The sequence below is a fragment of the Condylura cristata genome, unplaced genomic scaffold, assembly GCF_000260355.1.
Source record: "Condylura cristata isolate star-nosed mole 26May11 unplaced genomic scaffold, ConCri1.0 scaffold00005, whole genome shotgun sequence".
In the NCBI taxonomy this organism is placed as follows: domain Eukaryota; kingdom Metazoa; phylum Chordata; class Mammalia; order Eulipotyphla; family Talpidae; genus Condylura; species Condylura cristata.
The window spans coordinates 8,795,132-8,820,797 of NW_004567106.1; the positions used below are offsets into that span (position 1 = coordinate 8,795,132).

The 25,666-nt window shown below is 38.7% G+C and overlaps 2 protein-coding genes across 3 annotated transcripts in view; one reads left to right on the forward strand and one right to left on the reverse strand.

Moving 5' to 3' along the window:
- The window catches only part of PEX1 (peroxisomal biogenesis factor 1), a 53,185-nt gene extending 36,456 nt beyond the window's left edge, over positions 1-16,729 (reverse strand). Inside the window, exon 1 of the mRNA XM_004676678.2 lies at positions 16,548-16,729. Coding sequence (XP_004676735.1) covers positions 16,548-16,676 — 129 coding nt within the window. The 5' untranslated portion in view covers positions 16,677-16,729. The remainder of the gene's footprint in view (positions 1-16,547) is intronic.
- A 301-nt stretch (positions 16,730-17,030) lies between these two features.
- Positions 17,031-25,646, forward strand: RBM48 (RNA binding motif protein 48). Of its 2 annotated transcripts, none has more exons than XM_004676679.2 (5): positions 17,031-17,155; positions 17,667-17,857; positions 19,352-19,497; positions 21,789-22,354; positions 23,747-25,646. In XM_004676679.2, the coding sequence occupies exons 1-5, from the start codon at positions 17,045-17,047 to the stop codon at positions 23,831-23,833; spliced, it is 1,101 nt and encodes a 366-aa protein (XP_004676736.1). In that variant the 5' UTR covers positions 17,031-17,044; the 3' UTR covers positions 23,834-25,646. The 2 variants fall into 2 exon arrangements, with proteins under 2 accessions (XP_004676736.1, XP_012576193.1); XM_012720739.1 differs by having other exon boundaries at positions 17,072-17,389.
- Positions 25,647-25,666: the final 20 nt, after the last annotated feature.

The window sequence follows — 25,666 nt, forward strand, 5'->3', positions numbered from 1 at the left end:
CACCACAAACAGGCCTGAACCCACTGTTCCCAAGTGGAGTAAGGTCCAGAATGTGATCCCTCAATACTATGCTCTCAGCCCTCCTGGCCACTGAAATCAGTCCCAGAAGTGCTTCAGGGAAAGCAGTAGCACCACCCTTGGTCTCACAAGGCCTCAGCAACTATACCTATCGTTGGGTATTTATTCCACTGCCCAGAACAGTGGAAGAGAAGGACTAATACACAACCAAAATTTCAACCACAGTACAGAAAACACAAAGCAAACAATGGAGAAAGAAAAATGCTAGTGGCTAAGCAAGTCTTCAGGGGAACAATACACCACAGAAATAAGACAAAACCCCATAAACAAACCACAAAAGCATGGAAGATATAATATATACACAATGAAATATTACTCAGGAATCAAAAAGGCACACTCATGCACATGTGACAACATGGGTATAGCTGGAAAAAATTATGCTAAGCCACATATGTCAGAATGAAAGAGCTAAATATTGTACAGGTTCATGTAGATATATGAAAAGAGCTATGTATTGTACGGTTTCACATAAACGTGTATGGTTTCACATATATACATAGTATATGTACATATATACGTGTGTGTGTGTGTGTGTATGGGATATAGAAAAACCAAACAAGAGTCAGGCTAAGACAAACCCTAAAAGCAGACCACAGATATGAGGCACAAGGGGAATGGAGCAAGGGACAATGTTGGTGATCAAGGGGTATCCAGAATAATCAGAGAACTATGGTGACCACACATGAGGGGAAAAAATCACATGATATCCAAAAATTTAGAAGTACTTCATTTAAAAAGACAAAAAAAGGAAACACTACAACCAAGAAGAGGCAAGTGTGACATATTCAATACTTCAAGACAAAAAAGGCCAGCCATGAACACTTTACACTGTAAAGTTCTCCTTCCAGTTGAGAAAGAAATAAGGATCTTATCAGACAAAGAAATTCTAAAAGAAGCTGTAGGATTTAAACCAAAGATAGGCATGAACTGAATAAGGAATTAAATTGAACCATAAAACTATGAACAAAATGAGAGGAACAGACTTTTACATATCAATAATCACGAAATGTCAATGGACTGAACTCACCAATGAAAAGACACAGTGTCTAGTTAGATTAGGAAACATAACCCAAACACCTCCTGCCTTCAGGAAACCAAGCTAAGTACCATGAATAAACAGACTGAAGGTAAAGTGATGGAACATAGTTCAGATAAAATTGACTTTCTGCTTAAAAAGGTAAAAGGAGACAGGGACAGATACTATAAAATGATTAAAGAAACATCACAATGGGAAGACGTGAACACTCAAAAAGAAGAAAATAAACAAGTAAACCTCATCTAACAAAGGAGCACCAAAATATATCAGACAAATATCAAACCTGAAAGCAGACATTTGAGAAAATACACATGTGGTTGGAGGCTTCAACACCGCATTCTCACCAATGGACAGATCAACAAGACAAAAAAATGTATAAGGATGTAATTGCCCTAAACAGAAAACTAGACTAGGTTTAATAGATATTTATAGGGCACTGCTCCCTGAAAAAGCTAAATACACATTTTTCTCAAGCATGCATGGGTCATTCTTCAGGATTAACCACTATTGGGTCACAAGGCAAGAATCAACAAACTCATGAGGATTGAAAATCATATCAAGAATCATTTTTTACTATAAAGGTATTGAACTAGAAATCAACTATAAACAGAAAACAAGGAAATATACCAATACATGGACACTGGACAATATACTACTGAATGACTACTAGGTAAGTGAGAAAATCAAAGAAGAGATTAAAGAGAAACACCTTGAGACATGATAATGAGGTGCATTTCATAGCATATAATAGAACACAGCAAAAGCAGTTCTACTATGCAACATATACCCACAGTAAGAAACAAGAGTGCAAACAACTTTGTCTCTCATCTCAAGGAAGTAGAAAAAGAACAAAACAAACAAACAAAATAAACCCCAAAGCTATTAGAAGAAATGAAATAAAAATTAGAACAGAAATAAATGAAACAGAAATTTTAAAAGGCAGCCCAAAATATCAATGAAACCAAAAGCTGGCTCTTTGGAGGAAAAAACTAAAAAAATAGACAAATAGGTAGGCTCACTAAGAAAAAGAGGAAAGACTCAAATAAGATAAAATATTAAAGAGATGCTGTAATAGATACTGCAGAAACAGAGGTAAAAATTACTAAGATCATTTATATGCAAACAAATCCAACAACCTAGATGAGACAGACAGATTCCTGTAATCACACAAACATCCAAGACTTACTAGGGAAGAAACAGAAAACCTGAACAAACCAACTATAAGCAAGCATAATGAAACAGTGGTAAAAGCTCTTCTAAAAAACAGAAGTCCAACACCAAATGACTTCACAAATGAGTTCTACTAAACTTTCAAAGGTGAACTGATGTCCATCCTGCTCAGACACTTTCCAAAAAAAAAAAAAGTCGAAGAAGGAATTTGTTCAAAATTATTTTATGAAGCCAACATCATCCTAATAAAGACTCAAACAACACAGAAAAATATAAAACAATCTTCCTAATGAACATAGATGCAGAAATCCTCAATAAAATCCTGGCAACCTGAGTCCAACAATGATTAAAAAGACTATACACCGTGACCAAGTGAGATTTCTACAAGAAACACGAAGATGGTTCAACATCTGAAAATCAATGTAGTTTACAATGAAAAGAACAACCACATGATCATATTAACAGGTACTGACAAAGCATTTGATAAGATTTAGCATCAACTTACACTGAAATTTTAAGGCTACATGGGATGTATCTTAATATAATTAAAGTCATATATGACAAACAGTGAGTACTATTCTCAATGCTGTAAAATCAAAAACCTTTCCACTGTACTAGGAAATGCAATCCATTCTTCCTACTACTATTCAATACAGTATCAAAAGTTCTAGCTAGAGCAATTAGGCAAGAGAAAGCTATAAAAGGAATCCAAATTTTGAAAAAAGTAGTAAAACAAGCATTACTTGCAAATATGATAAAATACATGGAGAACCCCAAAAACTCCACGAAAAAACTAAAATAATAAACCAGTTTAGCAAAGTGTCAGGATACAAAACACACACACACACAAATCGTTTGCCTTCCAGTAGACAAATAATGAACAAAAAGAAATTAAGAAGCCCATCCCCTTAACAATTTCACCAAAAAGAAATTAAGTACCTGGGAATAACCCTGACAAAGGAGGTAAAGGGCCTACACAAGGAAAATTATAAGTTATTGTTAAAAGAAATAGATGACAGAGACAGAAAGATAATCCCTGCTCATGAATAGGAAGCGTCAACACCGTCAAAATGTCCATCCTATGCAAAGCAATTTACAGATTCAAAGCAATCACAAACAATCCCTGACATTCTTCAAAGAGATGTAAGATTACTGAAATTCACATTAATAAAAACAAGAAAAACTCAAGTAGTCAAAGCTCTTCTGACCAAAAAGGGGGAGAAATGGAGGCCTCACACTTCTAAACTTCAAACTATACTATAAGTCATGGTTAAAACAGTGTGTCCTGTGACAAAACCAGACACACAGACCAATGGAACAGAACTCGGAGCACAGAAATAGAGCCACACATTTATGGACAACTAACATGCCAACGGAGCAAAGTGTATACACAAGGGCAGCCTCTTCATAAATGGTGCTGTGAAAATTTGGGACTGCCACCTTCAAAAGAACAAAACTAGATCACTATCTCACACCATACACAAAAATAAACTCAAAATGAATAAAAGACCTAGCTGTTGAGGCATACCACACATCTGACAAGGGACTTACATCATACAAAACATGCTTTAAATGCTTATCAACACTTTTCACAGAAATGCAAAACCAACAAACAAAAAACACCATTGTGAGATGCCACCTGGTACCTTTGAGACTGGCCCATGTGAAAAACCCAGAAACAAGAGCTGGCGAGGGTGTGGAGAAAGTAACACTTTTACACTGTTGGTGGAATATAGACTGGCCCAGCCTCTATGGAAAGAAGTGTGGAAGCTCCTCAGAAGACTAAAACTGGATCTGCCATATGACCCAGCAATTCCACTCCTAGGTATTTACTAAAGAACAGAAAAACACTAATTCAAAAGGAAACTTATTTTACAGTAGTACTATTTACAAAAGCCAACATGAAAACAACCAAGTATCCAAGAACAGATGAGTAGATCAAAAAAATGTGTAATATATACATGATGGAATACTATTCAGTAATCAAAAAGATAAACTCATGCCAATCGTGGCAACATGTATGGAACTAAAAGGTATGCTAAGTGAAATGAACCAGAAAGTGAAAGGTAAATAGATAACTTGACTTCTAGATGAAATATAGGGAAACCAAACAAAGGATCAGAGAAAGACAAACTTTACACCAACCCTTTAAAAGTGACCATAAATATGAGGCATCAGGAGGGAATATCAACAATAGGGGGGAGGAGAAGAGAATAATGAACTGTGGTGGAATACTACGGGTGTTTTGATAGCAAGAAAACTATGGTAACCACACAGAAGGGGAGAAGCCCTATACTGTGCAAAACAGGATATAATGATACACCATCAATACTAAACATAAATAAATATAAAAATGGAAATAAATATACATTACAGAGCTATGATGAGAAATAATGCATACCGAAAAAATAAAGGAAACTCTTAAGACACCGGGCTCAGCCAATTCAAACTACATAAAAAGCCTACTACCAGAAAGTACCTGTATGAGTCCCTTGGGAAAATAAACAGATGGCATACAGATAATGCAGCCCTACAGATGTGGCAACAGACATAGGACACAACAGTGATGGCCATTGTTGGTGGCCACAGCAACAAAGTGACACATGCCTGCCATACTCTATTAGTGTTGCCTCCTGAGCAAACACAAATTAGTCCTGGATCATTAGCATGATGGTGCAGACCTAGTTTGCCCCAGTGGGAGATGCAGGCATCAATCATGACCCATGGCAAAAAGGAGCAACAGAGAGGTAGAGAAGGAAGTTAAGACAACCAAAGCACAGAAAACAGCTCTCTGTGGAACAAAAGAGGAGGAGGTAGAGGCAACCAATTCCACTCCTCAAACTGCGATCAAGTATTAAAGTCCCATACTCCACTCATGCCAAAGTAAACTAAGAAGAGTAACAAATATCGTCCTCAGCACCCCAAACACCTACACACAAACACTAGGAAGTAAGGCAATATACATGCCTAGGGATGAACAACTGAATAGAAGATGGAGAAGTTAAATAAAAATTTAAGTCCTGGGACAAATACAAAGGATACAGAAACAGAAGACATGTGTATCAGATAAAGACTTCAAGATAACATCAAAAATGCTAAATAAGGGCCCTCCCTGGTGGCACAGTGGGTTAAAGCACAGCACTGAGAAGCTAAAGCCACTTCCTCATGAGTTCGATTCCCGCCTGCCCTGGAGGAGCTCCACATGGTGAGACAGACCTCTCCTGACTCTCCTGACCCGCCCGCTGCTCCCCTCAGCAGTGTACTTCGTTGATCTGCCTGTTTTGCTCCCCACTCTGTCTCTGGTGAAGCCTCTCGCCACCCCTGAGCCTCTGGCATGTACCCAGTTCTGTATGCACCAAATAAATAAATCTTTTAAAAAAATGCTAAATAAGATACAGGAAGGGCAGTGAAAGGCAGGTAAGCAGGGGCAAGATCTGAGAAAGGAGATACAGGAACAAAGAGTTTTTCACCAGAGACTGAATGTATTTAAAAGTAACAAAATAGACCCTGAATGAAATGCAAACAATTTTGGAAAATGTTTCAAGCAAAATTAAACTGACAAAAAAATTTTCAGAGGTAGAAGATGCAAACCAACAAATCACCCATTTAAAGAAGAGAACCGGCCCTCTCTCGCTGCGCAACTGGTTAGGACACACCACTACAAGCGGCCACAGCAGCCTCAGTGGATCCAGCAGCCTCAGTGGAGTTCTATCCCCTGCCTGAAAAGTGATCCACATGGCACAGATCTCTCCAGTCTGGCCCGCTGCTCCCCTCAGCAGTGTACCTGTATATACATTATAGTTACCACTAAAAGTCCAGTTCTGGCCCTCCCTGTTGGCGCAGAGGGTTAAAGCACAGCACTAAGAAGCTAAAGCCACTTTAGCACGAGTTAGATCCGTGCCCCAGGAGGTGACCCACATGTCATGGCAGACCTCTCCTGGCCCTCCCGGTGCTCCCCTCAGCAGTGTACTTCCTCAATCTGCCTGTTCTGCTCCCCACTGTGTCTCTGGTGAATACTTTCATGGCCCCTGTACCTCTGGCCTGTACCCCAGTTCTGTATGCATAAATAAATTTTTAAAAAGGATTTTAATTAAAAAGAATAAAAAAGAGAATCAAATCAAAGAAAAAATGAGGAAACTACAAGAAATATTTGTTTCCATCAGTAGAGGAAACCTAAAGATAACTGGGATTCCAAAGGTGAAGAGAGAAATGGAATCAGAAACCCTAATCAAAGAAATAACTGAGAATTAAATAAGGATGTCTACGAAGTAGAGAGAACACAGAAAATTTTAAATGCAAAAGATCTACACTTAGGTAGTACATCATTGTTAAACTATCAAAAATCAAAGAAAGAAAAAAATTCTGCAGAAAGCAAGGGGAACAAATAACTTATGCAAGGCTCCCAAGTTAGAATTTCCCTGGACTCCAGCCCAGACACTCTCCAGACAAGAAGGGCTTGCAAACCTAAAAGATAAGAATTCCCAGCCAAGAATATTCTACCCTGCAAAATTACTGCTCAACTATAAAAGTACCCTTTAAGAAATATTGAGGTCCTCCCTGGTGGTGCAGCGGGTTAAAGCACAGCACTGAGAAGCTAAAGCCACTTGCGCATGAGTTCGATTCCCGCCAGCCCCGGAGGTGACCACACGGGCGAGGTGACCACACGGCGCGGCAGACCTCTCCTGACCCGCCAGCCCGCTACTCCCCTCAGCAGTGTACTTCGTAGATCTGCCTGTTCTGCTCCCCACTCTGTCTCTGGTGAAGCCTCTCACCACCCCTGAGCCTCTGGCCTGTACCCCAGTTCTGTATGAACAAATAATAAATAAATCTTTAAAAAGAAAAAAAAATGTTGAAAGAGTTCTACAAGAAAAAAATGAAACAAATTCCTGAGCAAAATGACAACAGCAATCCAAAACCAGAAGCAGAGCAAGAAATTGATAGAATAGAAATACAAAGGAAAACTATCCATAAAAAGCAGAGAAACAAATGGAGCAGGAAACACGGGGAAAGGAGAATTAAAAAAAAAAAGAGAGTATGACTGATAATAACTCATATCAATAATCACCCTAATGAAACGGATCTGAATTCACCAGTAAATAAATGTGAGTGAAAGTTTCAGCCATTTTGTTTTTAAGAGATTATTTTAAAACTGTAAGACTAAAAGATTGGACCAAGGTCATACATGCTAATAAAGTCAAAGAGAAAATCAGGAACTGCTCTTCTCACATCAGATAAACTAGACTTTCAATTAACAAAGGTAAGAGGGACAAAGATGAACACTATATAATGACCAAGGTAACAATTCACCATGAAGATATAGCTGCTATTAACATTTAAACAACAAATACAGAAGGACCTAGTTACATAAAGCAACTATTAGTAGATCTAAAACAACATACTGACAAAACTATAAGAATTGTTGGAGACCACAACATACCACTTACATGAAGGGCTAATCCTGATAGAAAATTAACAAGAAATAAAGGCCTTACATGAGATGTAAACAGATGGATTTACTGGACATTTATAGAGCTTTCCATTTCAAAAAAATGAATATACATTCTTCTCTGCTGTACATGGAACAATCTTAAAAATAGATCAAATGCAAAATGTCTCAGAAAATATACAAAAATAGAAAATATATCAAGTGTCTTCACAGACCACATTTCCATAAAGCAAGAAATTAACCACAAAAGAATCCTAGAATAAACTAAACATGTGGAGATTAAATAAAATACTTCCAAATAACCCCTGGGTCATGAACAAATAAAAAAAATAAGTTATTCACAAACTTATGAAAATGGAGAAACAAGTTACCTATGGGATGCTCTAAAAGCAGTCCTACATAGCAATATAGACTCATGTCAAAAAAAGTCCCAAAGAATTTAACCCTGCAGCTGAAGAAACTAGAAAATGAACAAAAGCATCTAAAAGTCAATAGAAAGAAATAAAACTTCAAGCAAAAATAAATGAAGCAGAATAAAGATTAAAGACTCTCCAAAAGATCAGGGGAACCAAAAATTGGTTCTTTGAAAAAAAGAAAGAAATCAAGACACTCTTAGCTAGATCTACTAAAAGAAAACTCAAATCAAATACTCAGAAATGAAAAGAGGTAATTTTACAATAAATATTGAAGAAATAAATGGAATCATAACCTATTACAAGTCTCTATGCAAACAAATTGGACAACTAGAAGAAATTAACAAAATCTGGGCCTTCCCAGATTTTTTAATCCCTGTGGTGGCACAGGGATTAAAGCCTCCACTCTATGAAGCAGCACCAGCTATCACTATCTGCAACACAAGTTCAAACTCCGCCCAGCCCAGGCCAGGCCCAGCCAGGAACTACCTACATGGCACAGCAGATCTCCCCTGTCTCATGTGCTGCTCCCCACTTTATCTCTGGTGAACCCTCTCACCAGCCCCTAACCAACACCTCTGGCCTAAACCTCAGTTCTTATCTAACAGTCCAATCACAGCACTAAAACTGAAATAAAAGTCTCCCTAAGAACTAAAGTCCAAGAAGGGGTCCACCCTAGTGGTGCAACCACTTAAAACACAGCACTGTGAAGCTGTCCACAGCCACTGCAGCAAGAGTTCGATCCCAGGCCAGGGGAGGGATGCCCTACGTAGCTTGGCAGACCTCTCCTGTCTCCCCCGCTGCTCCCCTCCACAGTGTATTTCAGTAGATATGTAAGCTCTGCTCCCCACTCCATCTCTGATGAATCTTCTAACTCTCCTTCCCCTCCCCCACCTCTGGCTGAATCCCAACTTTTATATGCATAAATAAGTAAATCTTTAAAAAAAAAGAACAAAAGCCCAGGACCATATGGCTTCTCCAGTGAATTCCACCTAAACCTTTAAGGTATATATAATAACTATCCTATTCAAACTTTAAAAAAAAATTTTTTTTGAGAAGAAAGCTCCCAAACAATCTATGATTGTTTGATGCCAAATTACTTTAATGCCAAAACCACACACAGGCAGTACAAAAAGAAAATCTCTCTGATGAACAGACACAGAAATCCTCAACAAAATTCTAGCAAGCCAAATATATCAACATACTAAGACACCATGATCAAATAGGATTCATGCTAGGTTTCAAGACTAGTTCAACATATACAAATCAGTATCATTCCCAGATCAAAAAGAAAAAGGTACACAATCACCTCAATAGGTGCTGAAAAGGTTCAACAAGATTCCACATCCACTTATAATAAAAACACTGAATAAAATGGGAATAAATGGAACTTATCTAAACATAAAAGTCAAGTATGCCAAACCCATAGCTAACATTATATTCAATGGTGAAAAACTGAAAGCATTCTCAATAAGATCAGTAACAAGACAAGAATGTTATCCCAACTACTATTATTATTATTGGAAGTCCCAACCAAAGTAACTAGGCACGAAAGATACATTAAAGAAATCCATTTGGAAAGAAGTGAAACTCATTATTTGCAGATTATATTCTAGTATACTTAGAGAAATCAAAAGACTATCAAAAACTTCTGTTATAAATGAATATGGTTAAATGGCAAGATGCAAAATCAATACACAAAATTCAGTTGCATTTCTACATGCAAACAATGTATCAGAAGAAAGGAAATAAGGAATACAATCCCATTTACAACCACAACAAATAAATGAAATACTGGGGGTAAACTTAAGGAAGGAGGTGAAGGCCTTATATAATGAAACTCTGTTAAGGGAAATAAAAAACACAAAGAAATGGAAAGATATCCTGTACTCATGGATTGGAAGAATTAGCATCATTAAACTGGCCATATTACCTAAAGCAATTTACAAATTCAATGCCATACCTATCAAAACACACATGTCTTTTAAGGAAATTATAAAATTTATATGGAACCACACAAGGCCCTAAATTGCTAAACCAATCCTGAGAGAAAAGAATAATAGTGGCCACCACTTCTTGGCCTCAAGCTATATTACACAGCAACAGTTATCAAAACAGTATGATGGCACTGGAACAAAAACTCAGACTAATGATGTAACATTCAAAGACCAAAGACAGAGCCAAGGGGGTTAAGTCTCAGCACTACAGCAGCAACCAAGGAGCTGACAGACTTGCCCAGCAGGCCATTCCTGTTTCACCTACTGCTCCCCTTTAACAGTGTATTTCAGTAGATCTACCTATTTTGCTCCCTACTCTGTCTCTGGTGAATCCTCACTCCCCCACACCCCTTACCTGTACCCCAATTCTGTGCAAAAATAAGTAAAATCTTAAAAAATGAAAGCCACACAAATAGGAAAAGTTAATCTTCAACAAAGGAGCTACATCCAATGGAGAAGATACCCATTTAATAAACAGTGCCAGAAACATGGATAACCACATGCAAAAAATTGAAACAAGATCCATACTTCATACACAAAATTAATTCAAAATTAGTTAAAAATCTGGATATAAGAACTGGATCCATTAAATACTTGAGAAGAAACATGGGGGACACATCTACCTCAAAGATGTATTTGGGACCTCAACACCAACAGCAAAGGAAATGAAAACAAAAATAAACAAATAGGACAATATCAAGCTAAAAGTTTTTGTTTCTGAAAAAGACATCACAAAATCAGAAAGACAATTCACAGAATGGAAAAAAAGATTTGCATATTACATATTTGCATATTTTGGGCTAATACCCAAAATTCAGTTTTGTAAAATCCAACAACAGGGCCCTCCCTGGTGGCGCAGCTGGTTAAAGCACAACACTGAGAATCTAAAGCCGCTTCTGCATGAGTTCGATTCCCGCCCGCCCCGGAGGTGACCACATGGTGTGGCAGACCTCTCCTGGCCCGCCCACTGCTCCCCTCAGCAGTGTACTTCATCGATCTGCCTGTTCTGTTCCACACTCTGTCTTTGGTGAAGCTTCTCACCATCCCTAAGCCTCTGGCCTGTACCCCAGTTCTGTATGCACAAATAAATCTTTAAAAAAAAAATCCAACAACAAAAAAACATAACTCAATCAAAAAATGGGCAACGGGATCAAATAGACACTTTTCCAAAATGACATTCAGATGATCTGTGGACATGAAAAATGATTCATCATCATTAATTACTAGGGCAATTCAAATCCAAAAACCACAATGAGATATCACCTTACCCCTATGAGAATGGCCCATATAAAAAAGAATTATCAACAAGTGTTGGCAAGGAATTGGAGAAAAGGGAAACCTCATCCACTACTGGTGGATACAAGTTGGTGCAGCCCTTACAGAAAACAGTATGGAGGTTTCTTGTGAAAATTCTGTATGATGCAGCATTATCTCTACTAGGTGCTTATTCAAATACCAAAAATCTAATATGAAAAGATTTACCTATGCCTTGTATATAGCAGCACTGTCTATAACTACCAAATCATAGAACCAACCCAAATGTCTTTTCACCAATGGATAAATTGTGGAATATATATACCTAATGGAATACTACACCGCTATGAAAAATGATGACGTAGCATGTAGGACAAAATGGATGGACCTTAGGTGATTATGTTAAGTCAAAAGGTGAAAAACAGTTATCAGATGGTTTTACTCATCTGTGTAAAGTAAATAACCAAAAACACACAGGTAAAATACAATAGGCATAAATCTTTAACTCAGTGAAAGAATATAATGATTACTAAAGGGAACAAGGAATCTAGGTGGAGTACTGACACAGGTAATTTGGTCGAGGGTGAGTGAAACTTGCTCATACAGAAGAGCAAAAGTTGACAATTATTACATGTCAAATTCAATCAACTTTAACCAATTTTACTACCTCAAACTAGCTGGACTGCTTATTGTGTTGTTTTTTAAATAGGAAAAAAATTTAAAGTATGTTAAAACCAATTTGAAGTAATAAATGTACTTCATTAAAAAAAAGATTTTATTTATACATATAATAACTGAGGTATAGGCCAAAGGTGTAGGCGAAAGAGGATTTACTAGAGACAAAGTGGTTAGCACAACAGGTGGATCTACTGAAATATACTGCTGAGGGGAGCAGTGCATTGGACAGGAGAAGTCTGCTGTGCCATGTGAGTCACCTTCCTGGCTGGGGATCCAACTCATGCTGTAGTGGCTGGCAACAGCTTGATAACACTGAGGCTTAACCCCTGTGCTATCAGGAAGGCTCATAAATGGACTTTATATGATGTACGTTAATTGTGTATTAAAATGTGCTAATGAGAAAGTAATCATGTATCATTTAGTTTTGTGATTTTTCTCACAATTCGTCATAAATTATTAACAGATGTAACTGTGTGAACTGAGATTCCAAGCGTGAAGATGACGATCAGTTTTTCAGATGATTAACAGGGATTTCACTTGAGTCGCTGACATATAATCCATATCAATTCCCTTATTGCATATGAAAGAATTTTAAGTTGTTTTTTTTTTTTTTTACATCATTTTGTGCCTTTTTCTCTCTTAGTTGTAATCCCTGTGGGCTTCCCATCACCAAATCACCATAGTGATTGGTGTGGCATCACCATAGTCCAATGTGCTGCTTCTTCCTCTCCCCTCCATTTTTGATCCCATTCTGAACTCCACCCCATAAAATGTCTCTGGTATATAGTTGTTCACTATTATTATCTCCTCCCCCTCCCCCATCCTTTATGCTCCTACTATGAGTGAAACAATCTGGTATTTTTTTTTCTTTCTGGCTTATTTCACTAAGCATGATCCCTTCCAGCTCCATCCATGTTGCTGCAAAAAGGCATGTGTTTATCTTTTTTGATTGCTGAGTAATATTCCACTGGGTGTATGTATTACATCTAAAAAATGGAATTTTTAAGTATAACAAATGCCTGAAGCCCACTTCCCAAGATTCTGATTCAGTAGGTTCAAAAGGTATAAGGACTGGAATGAACATCTGTTCATTTAAAAGCTTCAAGATACATCTCAGGCCAGAACACTGTTGCTCTGACCCGCTTTCTATTATAGAATTATCTGCAATATGCAATATGTATTCAATTCATTAACTCCCAAGTCATGGCTTTCTATTTTAATAATTATGTCAGCTAACCCAGTAATTCTGAGAACCTGCCCTAAGTAGCCAGAAATGAAGATGTGTAAAGATGTGCTATTTTAAAACTTACAGTAGAATATAATTACAGTAACACTTTCTATGTCTAAGAGCTGAAAGCAATCTAAACAATTCAACACAATTAACTAACATTTAAATCTGTCATTGTTCACCACTAAAAATGACAACCTTTTACCAAAATAAAACATAGTTAACACTCTAGGAAATACTATAGGATCCAAAACTAGTAGTGTGTAGGATTTCATTCCATGTTTCTGTAGGACTTCATTGTTGTTAAAAATAATGATTAAAAACTGATTCAAGAAGATACCTGCACCCCCATGTTTATTGCTGCTTTATTTACAATTGGAAAGACATGGAAACAGCCCAAATGCCCAAAAGTGGATGACTGGATTAAAAAGATGTGGTACAGGCCCTCCCTGGTGGCGCAGCGGGTTAAAGCACTGCACTGAGAAGCTAAAGCCACTTCCCCATGAGTTCGATTCCCCGCCTCCCCCGGAGGTGACCACATGGCGTGGCAGACCTCTCCTGACCCGCCCACTGCTCCCCTCAGCAGTGTACTTCGTTGATCTGCCTGTTCTGCTCCCCACTCTGTCTCTGGGGAAGCCTCTCACCGCTCAGAGCCTCTGCCTCTGGCCTGTACCCCAGTTCTGTATGCATAAATAAATAAATCTTTAAAAAAAAAAAAAAAGATGTGGTACATTAACACAATGGAATGTTACTCAGCAGCCAAAAAAATAAATAAATAAACACATGCCTGTTGCAGCAACATGGATAGAGCTGGAAAAGATCATACTTAGTGAAATAAGCCAGAAAGAAAAGGAAAAATAGTGATGGTTTCACTCATGGCAGGAGTATAACGGACCAGGTGAGAAAATAATAATAATGAATAGCTATATTCCAGAGACATTTTATGGGGGTAGAGTGGGGAATGGGATCAAAAACAGTGGGGGGAGGGAAATGCACTGGACTATGGTGAATAGCACATGGGTGATTTGGTGATGGGAAGCCCACGGGCATTACAAATGAGATGAAAAAATGCACAAAATGATGTAAAAATAAACTAAATTATTATTATTTTTAAAAGATTTACTTATTTGTGCATACAGCACTGGGGTACAGGCCAGAGGCTCAGGGGCGGCGAGAGGCTTCACCAGAGACAGAGTGGGGAACAGAACAGGCAGATCAATGAAGTACACTGCTGAGGGGAGCAGCGGGCGGGCCAGGAGAGGTCTGCCACACCATGTGGTCACCTCCGGGGCGGGCGGGAATCGAACTCATGCAGAAGCGGCTTTAGATTCTCAGTGCTGTGCTTTAACCAGCTGCGCCACCAGTGAGGGCCAAACTATATTATTTTTAAAAATAAGTAAATAAAGATTAGAGGGCCTTCCCTGGTGGCACAGCCAGTTAAAGCACAGCACTGCAAGCTGGCCATAGCCACTTCAGAGTATGTTCGATCTCCGCCACAGAGGTGATCCACATGGCATAACAGACCTCTCAGCCCCTGCTGCTCCCTTCGGCAGTGTACTCGTTCATCTTCCTGTTCAGATCCACCACCCCTACCCCCTCCACTACCCCCCCACCGCCGCCTCTGGTGAATCCTCTCACTGCCCCTACAGCTTTGGCCTGTACCCCAGTACGTATGCATAAATAAATCAATCTTTAAAGATTGGAAACAAAAAAGGTTGATCTAAGCTGTTTTAACATAAGTTACTTAATAGGTTTAGAAATTAAGGGTTACCTTTAGTTTTATGTTTATACATCTCAGACAATCCTTTTCAATTTTTCTATAAGCATACATATTACCTTTCTCCCCAGTTATAAAAGTTGGCCTACTCAGCTGATGCAGGCTGGATAGAAAGCAACCTGTTGCAGGGCTAAAGACATTTAAATTTCAAAAAAGATCCATGAATTAATTCTTATGGATACTTATTGAAGGTTTAAATTTTAAAGTAAAAATCAAGACTACTACATTTTAAAATAGTGATGAATGTAATATAGTGTCCACATCAAATTAGAGTTGCTGTAAAGAAGCACACTACTAACTCATTAGGTGAGGATTTGAAACCAGCATTCCCCATCAAAGCAGATACAATGAATCATTATGTGGTACACCTGAAACGAATGAACTAAGTTCACTTATAATGATGCACCACTGAAACTTATGTTTACTAATGCAATGTTACTTAAAAAAAAATTAAAAAGCTGACTGAGAAAGTACAGGGCAGAGTCTACTTGGCACTTGGTAATAGTGAATAATTCCTTTCTAGCCTTAAAGTCTTCAAGGTATTTAGTATGCTTTGAAAGACAGGGAAGGGCGGTTGATAGTCTAGAAAAAATTACCGAGAAGTAGCTAAAGTGGAAAGGTGGGATACTGGAAATGACTGCAAACGCTTAAATAATAATTGCAAGCATGATTAACCAGTGCCTGGGTGCCACAAGTCCAGTATTTTCGACGATTTCACATATTTAACCCTTCGCCCATAAACTCAAATTCAATTACGTGCTTCTGTTTTTAATTATGAAAACATGCTCTATCTCCCCGTGGTCACAGTTACGAACCACTATCACTTCCAGAAGGGGGACCCGATGGCAAGAGTTCAGGTATGCATTAATGCCACTGCATATGCCTGGTACACCTGGCGTGTGTTCCGAGACTCGGCGACGCCAGGAGAAAACTTTTTATTAACCCCTCATGCTCGTGGGTCACGGGGCTAATCCCAGCTAACTTCTGAGGTGTTAAGCGACCTAAATCTACCCGTGCTCCGTAGGCCCAGCCAGCGGCCACGCAGACACCTGGAATTCGCTGGGTGGAAACCAGTATGTTTTAAACCAATAAATAACAATTAACGACTTTCCAGTAGCCTTTCCTATGTGGAGTTAGGTATATCTGAACGCGCAAGCAGAACATCAGGAGGTTTTTAAGTCTCGTTGCACCGGGCGAAAACACCTAGACTAAGGCCAACTGCTTAAAAAGCCCGGAACTGCAGCAGACCTGGCATGGGCTGCAGAGACTGCCCTGACCTGTCCTGCCGACAAGGAGCCCTCGCCCAGCCTCTACAAGGCTCGGCAGCGCCAGGAAGGCAGCCCGTACCCCGCCGGCGGGAGAGACTTGGGTGGCCGCTGCGTCCCTCAAAGGCCTCGGCCGGGTCCGACCTCAGACGGCTGAACAAACGTCCCGCGTCCGGCCTGGGAGGTCCGCGCGCCGGAGAGTTACCTGCAGCAGGTGCAGCTGGGTCACGAGGAGCCGCGGCAAGTGGAGAAAGCAGTCGCGTGCGTTGGTGAAGGTCACGGTCACAGACGCTCCAGCTCCTCCGGCACCAGTCAGGCGGTCGCTACCCCACATCTTACCGAAATGCGCACTCTTCTCAGCAGCCCAAGCTAGCGACCCGGCCGCCTGGCCAGGCCGGGGCCTCGGAGCCCAAGAAAACTCGATCGGCCCCGCCCCCTAAGACCCCGCCCCCTCCAGCGTCTCGCCGCGCGCCCGTAGTGGGAGGGGCCTGCAAGCCTCCTCCGGCTCGCCCAGGCGTTCCGCCGCGTAGCTGGTAGGACGACACCTTTTCCATCAAATGCGCCCTCGCAGGAAACGAGGGCCGACGCTGTCGATTCTCCAGCCAATCCCGGCACGCCTTACCCCATTACTCTCTCTTATTGGGTAAACGGCGGTGCCGCGAGGCGGATGTTATCGTCCCGGCGACGACCTAGGCCCCCAAGATGGCGTCCAGTGGCGGTGAAATCGGAGGCTTATTGGACCACCACGTCCAAAGGGCAGTGTGCGACACGCGAGCCAAGTATCGAGAGGGCCGACGGCCTCGAGCGGTCAAGGTAAAGTGATTTCAGCTGCATTCGCTGTCCTGGGTAGCCCCGCTTCTGTAAATAAAGCCCTGACAAGACTGCTGTCATAGTCATCAAAGGAGATGAATTTTGAGGAATCCTGGTAGTCAGACACCAAAGATTTTCACGACCCCTTTGGCGAGCCACTAGAACGTCAAACCCGCTAGATCGAAGATTTGTTTTTGTCATTGTATTTTCCTTGTTTGCGGCGGTGCTTGGCACAGGGTAAGCATTCTGTGGATATTTCATTCTTTTCTTTGACTTCTTCCCAACCAACGTCTGGGAAGTTTGTCGACTGAAGATAGTCTGTTACATGCTTTAGATGAGGCTCACACATAGGCTGAATTGTTTATGCAGAAAGAGGGGCAATTTTTTTTAACCTTTTATTTTCTGCTTACAAGTTGAAAAAGATATTTGTCCTCATAGTTTGTTTTTTTAGAAGTAGCATATTTGACCTAGGCTTATTTTCGACATATATTTAATGTGTCTGTATTTCCTATAGGTATATACAATCAATTTGGAATCTCGATACTTATTAATTCAAGGAGTTCCTGCAGTGGGAGCAATGAAGGAATTAGTTGAACGATTTGCTCTGTATGGTGCAATTGAGCAGTATAATGCTCTAGATGAATACCCAGCAGAAGACTTTACCGAAGTTTATCTTATTAAATTTTTAAATTTACAAAGTGCAAGGTAATATACAAGCTAAATACTGTTTCATTTCCTCCATTCCCATTGTCATAATTTTGGCCCCAGGTTTCCCTTATTCCTACCTGAATTACCCAATAAGTGCTTAGATTAACTCTCCCTCCAGTTGTTTTATTAAATGTTAACATTACCAAAACACCTTTCACCTCATGTCATTCTCATACTTAACTATTCTCTGTTATGCAGCTGATAAAAATTGTGGTTGGTGTAAATTTTCCACTTCTTCCGCTTACTAACATCATGACCATACAGAAGTTATTTCCATCATGCTTGGTTTTCCTATTGTGTAAAATTCATATGGTAAAAGGACCTACTTCTTGAGAGTGCTTGAAGATGTTAACATAGTGGCTCCTCTACAGAATGCAGTAAACATTTCCTACTGAGGTTCTGTTTTGCACTTATGTGAATTGACCCCATCTTTTCCAGCCTTCTGTGTAATATAAACCTCTGCTTAAAGGCGGCTAACGCATGATCTAACTTACTGATTTTTATGTTTTCCCCTATTCTTGTCACTAAGATCCATCCTTCCCTGATTACTAGCAACTAATATTTTCTGTGCTATGATTAGTACTTTTAGTATGTCATAAACTCTTGATTTTATAGAGGCTCATGTGCTATCAGGTTGCTCTTATATGTAGTCTCTTATCCCTAACCAACATGCCACCTGGTCACAGCTAGAGAAGCATATTTTCTAGAGAAGCATATTTTCTAGAGCTTTTTACATCTCACAGCACCTAGTAGTTAGGCCTTGGAATTTGACAACTGGATTTGAATCCTAGCTTCATAAACCATTGTGAACATGACCAAGTTATGTAATCTTCCATATCTTATTTTCCTCAATCAAGTGAAGCACTTAGGATATTATTTGGTACACAGTAAAATCTCAATAAGTATTTTCATTATCCCTGGCACAGAAGTGTTTTAAATATTGTAGCAGTTCCTGGCAGCCATAGATATTTACTAAATATTTGTTGAATGTATGCCATCTTATCATTTTCTAACTTGGTTGTCATATATTCAATATTTGCTCAATGATTAAGGTTTTAATCATTAATTTTAATGTATTAATCTCATTATAGCTATATCATGTGCTAAAAAAAGCTACATTGGATATGAACTAACTCTCAAGGATTATTGAAATTAACACAGAAAAATCTCCATTTCATTACCATGGAATATGTCCCTCAGACTAACCTGTTGAATCAAAAGTTGATTAAAGGGTGTCTGAATATGTGTGGGTGACACAGCCCAAAACCTGCTAACACTACTGGAAGAGGGTAAGAGAGACAAAATAAGCACTGGGGCAGTAGGGTCAATACCAGCCACAGATGAATCAGAATATTAATTCCTGAGCCCTAATATGAATAGACACAGCAAAAGCTGTACATTGTTCTTTAGATCAATGTACTGTATACTATTAAGGTTTACATCCTCAGTAAATCTAGATTAATGAACTGTGCCATCCATTGTTTTGTTTAGGATAGCCAAGAGAAAAATGGATGAACAGAGCTTCTTTGGTGGATTGCTTCATGTGTGCTATGCTCCAGAATTTGAAACAGTTGAAGAAACTAGAAAAAAATTACAAGAGAGGAAGGCTTATATAGCAAGAGCTACTAAAAATAAAGGTATGGAAAGCCTGTTACTAACCACCTTACCATGTCAGACATTTTGTTTGGTATGTCATCATAGAGTTCTCAGTCTGGGCAACTCCATAATGATACTTAAGCAAATAACTGATCATAGTATTCAGTAACTACAAACTGCAGGTTCTGTGCATCCCTCTGTGTAATCTGGGCTGGAGAGGGAGAGAAGTTTGTTGTGAAAGACTTTGCTCAGACTATGAGAGGTGGGTAAGGTTTGAAGATTCAGAAGCAATATGCAGAACGGGAGGGGAAGAAATAGAAAAGTGAACAAGGTTGAATTTTTAAAGGGCCAGAGGAATAAAAGAGCATCATGCATTGTAGGAACGTGAGTAGTACGGTATATCCACAGCACATGGGCTTCAGTAGAAGACGAGTAGAATAATAAAGTGAATGATGAAGGACCTTGTGGCCCATGCTTACAGACTTTTTACCTAAAGGTAATAAGAAACAACTATGATTTGCAGGCCAATTTCCAGTTGCTAATCTAAGACTGCCAGAAGTAGAAAAGTTTCACCTTGACCTGCAGTTGACCATACACCTCATAATCCCAGTCAAATAGCCCCGGACTCAACAAATCCAAGTGTCTGGCACAAAGTCATGGGATCAGGCACATGGATTATAGGACTGGAGAAGTCAGAACTGGACTAAGATGATGTGTGCAGTATGAAGTCTGAATAATGGTAGAGGCTCAAATTTCCAGCCTTTAGTTAAAAAAACAAAGTCAGTACCCATAGAGCTATTGATTGTGATGAATTTAAGGCTCATTGGGGAAGGAGCCTGTGTCATAAAGAAATAAGGTGCGAAGATTCTTGGGAAATCTGCCAAGAGAGTTGTTAGAGCCTTGGTCTTTTTTAGAAATTGAACGTTAACCTGTAAAATACATAAATAATTAGCTCCAGGGAATCTTGTTTGCCTGTGGTAAAGGAAGTTATTATAAAGTATCAGCGCCTCTGAGATTATCCAATTTGTGTCCCAATTTTCATAAGTAAGGAAACCAAGGCTCAGAAAGTTTGTGATTGGCTTATACTACTAGATATAAACTAAGAGCAAAACAGCAATTAAAACCTAAGTATTTGAATATTCTTTCCAGATCATACTTTTAAACTGTTTTATTTCTATCAGTCATGGTGATAGAAACTAGCGTTATCATCATTTGCTCCTCTTCCTCTTAGAACATTTCACCCTGCCTCTGACCTCCTCAGAATTAGTCTCTGTCTAAAAGGCAGCATAATACAGTGTTTTTAACTAGGACTTGTTTGGCCCTGGGACTTCAGTTAACAGCATTCTAAACTCTCCTCTGTCTATTTGCATAATTAATTGGTCTCACTTTTTAAAAAAGAAATTTGTTTTGGAAATTTCAAAACATGCAAAGGCAGACTAAAATAAGTCTCCTTTCTTATATGAATAACAGAAGTTATCAACACCGCCGATTTACCACACTTTCCACATCCCACTCTGGTGATGTGGTCTGCTTTTGGGAGGCTAGATCAGGAAAGAAACCTGAGCGATTCCTAAAAGTGTGCCCAGATATTGTCTCCTTTAAAAATTAACAAACTGGGGCCCTCCCTGGTGGTGCAGTGGATTAAAGCACAGCACTATGAAGCTGTCCACAGCCACTATAGCACCAGTTTGATCCCCATCCAGGGAGGTGACCCACATGATCACCCGCCCACTGCTTTCCTCAGCAGTGGGTTTCAGTACCTCTGCCTTTTCTGCTTCCCACTCTGTCTCTGGTGAATCCTCTCACTCCACGCACCTCTGGCCTGTACCCCAGTTCTTGTATGCATCAATAAATAAATATTTTAAAATACTGACAAACTAAGCTAGACGGTAAAATCAATTAAAATACTCTGAAGCTGTTAAAAAACAAAAAGGGCAGCAGCAGCAGCTTTCAAGTAATAACATGGAAAAACTCCAGGAACTGCAGAGAAGTGGAAAGCATGAAAGTAAAGAGAAATGGGTATTCCAAGAGAGAAAGAGGGGTAGGTGGGAGGAGTAAGATATATTAGACAATCAAATAAGGCATTAAGAATAGTGATCACTTAAGATGATGAAAACCGATCATACTGTGAACAAGAGTGAATGAGGCCTGACGTTTAACTTTGTTAGTTTTTGAACCACATGAATATTGCCTATTCAAGAAATAAGTTTTTCAGGGTAACAATTTTTAACGTTTTATAGCAGCATGTGTTTTTAAAATTACATTTGTGAATGATGAAAACAACTGAACCATTTCTGTACCCTTTTCTTCCCCTTTATATTATGATGTAAAGATCATTACACAACAAAGAAGCAGCTGGTCACACCGCACAATGGCACAAAAGATGTTAGACAGAACTTCCATTCGGAGACTGCTGGATTCTGTGCAGCCACTTTGAACACTTCTGGTAACTCAGATCCTTGCCTGCCTTATTCTTGTGAATTGCCTTTGTGTTATTTCTCTTCAGTGTGTACATGTTCATCAGGGAATCATGTGAACAAAGCATCAGAGCCCTCTCAGAATGGTAGAAACCAGGATGAAGTAGTGGCACACTGTAGCCACAATGACTTTTTGCAGAAAATACAAGTGAAAACTTTTAAAAATTCAGCGGCCTGCCCAATAACACAGAAGGCTATCACTCCTTCAGAGGCAGTTGACAGATTTATGCCGCGGACAACACAACTGCAGGAACGGAAAAGAAGAAGAGAAGGTGACCGTAAACTTGCAACTTTTCTTGAAACAAGTACAAGTAGTAATGAGGTTATAATTGGACCACTGTTACCAGATATACCTAAAGTGGATATGCATGACCACTCATTAAATACAACAGCAAATTTAATTCGGAACAAACTTAAAGAGGTAAGATCATTTTTTATAAAATGTTTTAGGGATGAGCTGTTTAAATATGACAAATTATATTTGTGTGACAATGAAATAGAGAATTTGGAAACTGGTATTGTTTTTTTTTTTTTTTTAGTTTTAGTTTTTGATAAATTTTCCTATAATTCCCTGTTAAATAAACTGAATTTCACTAACAGAAATGTATTTGCCTCGATACAATTAATCCTTATTTTAATAATGAACAGAACATATTTTATATAGCTGTAAATAAAAATACTAGTCTGTGAGAGTAAAGCTCAGGTCCACCCACCCCCTTTTTTTCAATAAAGATTTATTTATTTATTTATGCATACAGAATTGGGGTACAGGCCAGAGGTGCAGGGATAGTGAGAGGACTCACCAGAGACCTCATGACCTCACCATGCCATGTGAATCACCTCCAGTACGGGGATTGAACTCATGCTGAAGTGGCTTTAGCTTCTTGGTGTTGTGCTTTAACCTGCTGCACCACCAGGGAGGGGCCCCACCCCTTTTTTAAGAACTCCCAGGTAGTTCTAATGTGAGCCAGAGGGGAGAGCTGCTATATTGAAAGAAAATTACTACAATTTATTTCACTGATGTAAAAAATTACATTAAATTCAAAATGCTTAGTTTGCCTCTTTGAAAATGACAGTTATAGAAGACGGTGAAATTTTTAAAGATTAGGGCTTAATTATTTTCTACATAATACATACATAATTATTTTCTATTTCCTAAGCATAAATAAATGATACTGTTGGGCCCTTCTTGGTGGCACAACAGGTTAAAGTGCAGCTTCCTGGAAGCTATCTGCACCCAAACTGCAGCACAATTTGGATCCCACAATTTGCTGACCCACATGGCACAGCAGACCTCTCCTGATCCACTCCCTGCTCCCCTCAGCAGTGTATTTCAGTACATCTGCTTGTTCTATTTCAGTGTATTGGCCTGTTCTGGCTCTGGTAATCCTCTCAACTCCCCACCTCTGTACCCTGTTTCTTGTATGCATAAATAAATAAATCTTTAAAAAATAAAAGGTACAGTTTTGTGGAATACACCTTTTAGAAATCATTAACTGAGGAAGAAAGATGATTCTCTTGTATTTTAACTTTGAAATTCAGAAAGCACTTTTCACACAGTTACTTTCCCCCCACCACCACCTTTCTTTTCATGTTAAACAGCTTTAGCAATTTACTGAATTTACTGTTATCAGTACTTGGATAGAAGAACTGCTCTGTTATTAGATTACAGGCTGTACCTTGCACTTGGCCTAACTCTGCCTCAAATGTAAGGCAAAGGACTAAAATGATAGGATATATATCCTACTTTTTCTGATTATTACTCTTGTTATATCAAAACTAAATTTTGTTGGTTCTCTTTTTTTAAAATCAGGTAACTTCATTTGTGCCCAACCCTCCAAAGGACAAGCTGGGAGATACGCATACAAACCACCCACTAAAACAAAGAAGAAGAATATAGATTGCCAGCAGTGTATTTTGTGAGGGCCTATTTTTTTTTTCAAGCTAGTCATATTAGTTCTTGAAGAAATTTTACAGCTGGTATTTTTTCTAATGATCTCCTTTTTGTAATTTCATCCAAGCTAATTGTGTAATATAGTTTAAACTTTTAAAATTAGTTCATTGTTTTATTATACAAACTCTTTATATTACCTCTCACATTGTGATAATTATATGTAAATTATTTGGAGCAAAAATAGAAACTTTACAGTACAAATAAATACATGCAACCAGGATCTGTTTCTGATTTTAATGCAAGTATTGAGTGAGTGATATTCAGAAACTGGAAGTCAGCATATGTCTGAATGCCAGAACTTCAAAATCAAGACATTTCTGTAAAGTAAAATGGTTAATAATCTATTAGAGCAAAGCTGAAATTAGAACCTTACATGCTTTACTTGATCTAAGTAAATTTTGCTAAGTAAAGCAAAAATTAATCAATACTTTTTAAGTGGTAGACTTCTACCACACTTTTAACACACCCACAGTTTTTCTATCTCCATGAACCACATAATTCAAGGTCCAGGTATGCCCAAGCTATTTACATTTCTTTAACTGATAAAAATAACTTGAAGAAAAGCAAATGAAAAAAAATTTAATTAAAAAAAAAAAACTTGAGAAGATCATTACTAAATGTTTTCTGTTTTTCACTTCTTATCTATAAGGATCTCTTGCCTAGTGGATTGAGTTGGAACATATCAATTAATAAAGTTAATCTCCAGTTTTGACCTATTGATTTAAATGCAGTAGGATGGTAGTAAGTGGTTAGTGATATTAAAAGAGGCAACAGGGAGAGAGTTTAGCTATACTTTCGTTTAAGGTAGTGTTTTTTGCTGAACTCTCGGGTAAAAGATGTATTGGAGACCTGAACATAGAATTGAACAAAGTGCTATCTAGGTCAGGCTTGTGGAACTTCAAGGTGCTATATAAATCTTTATCTGGATGACTTCCTAAAAATGAAGATTCTGATGGTGGTCTCTAGGGGCCAGTGGGTGAGGGGATTGAGAAGTTTGGGGTTTTTTTTGTTTTTTTATTTATTTTTTGGGGGATTGAGAAGTTTTTAAAGGATAATTGAGTTTTAGTTTTGCAAGATGAAAAAAGATTTCTGGAGATTGGTCTTAAAACAGTGTAAATGTACTTTACTGAATTGTACACTTATAATTAGTTCGGTTGGTAAATTTTATGTTAGGTATATCTTACCACAATTAAAAACATTGTGTCTGATATCCCTAAGGGGAGGAACTGCTGAGTGGTTCTGTTTTCTGAGTGGGTTCCTAATGTGTTACTATGTGGAGACCAGCACTCATCCCTATTTCTGCCAACAGAGACAATATTAGTTGATGATAAAAGAAACATTTGTTGTGTGTGTATACATGCATGCATGTGTGTGCTTTGTTGTGTTGTGTGTGTGTGTGTGTGTGAGATAGCTTCTAGATAGCTTTTACATGAACTGTGGGTGCTGCTGAAGAAGTGTCGGTGTTCAGTTCTAACTTCAGTAGTAGCACCAAATCTGTCCATAATTCTAAACTGTTCCATCTATCAGTCTCTTAAAAGAAGCCTGCCTTGGAAGCACTTTTTTTTTTTAAGCATGTATTTCCAGATGTAAAATTTGGAAATACAATGGGTTAAGTTAGTAAGACGAACTGTGAAGGCTAATGTTAACATTATGCTTGACCATTCACAAAATCCTCTAAGGACTGCAGAGAACAAAGTTTATCCCTATATCATGTTTGTACAGCATACTTGACCAAATGAAGAAATAAAGGAAATGTTTGATTGAGATCAATTTTTAAGC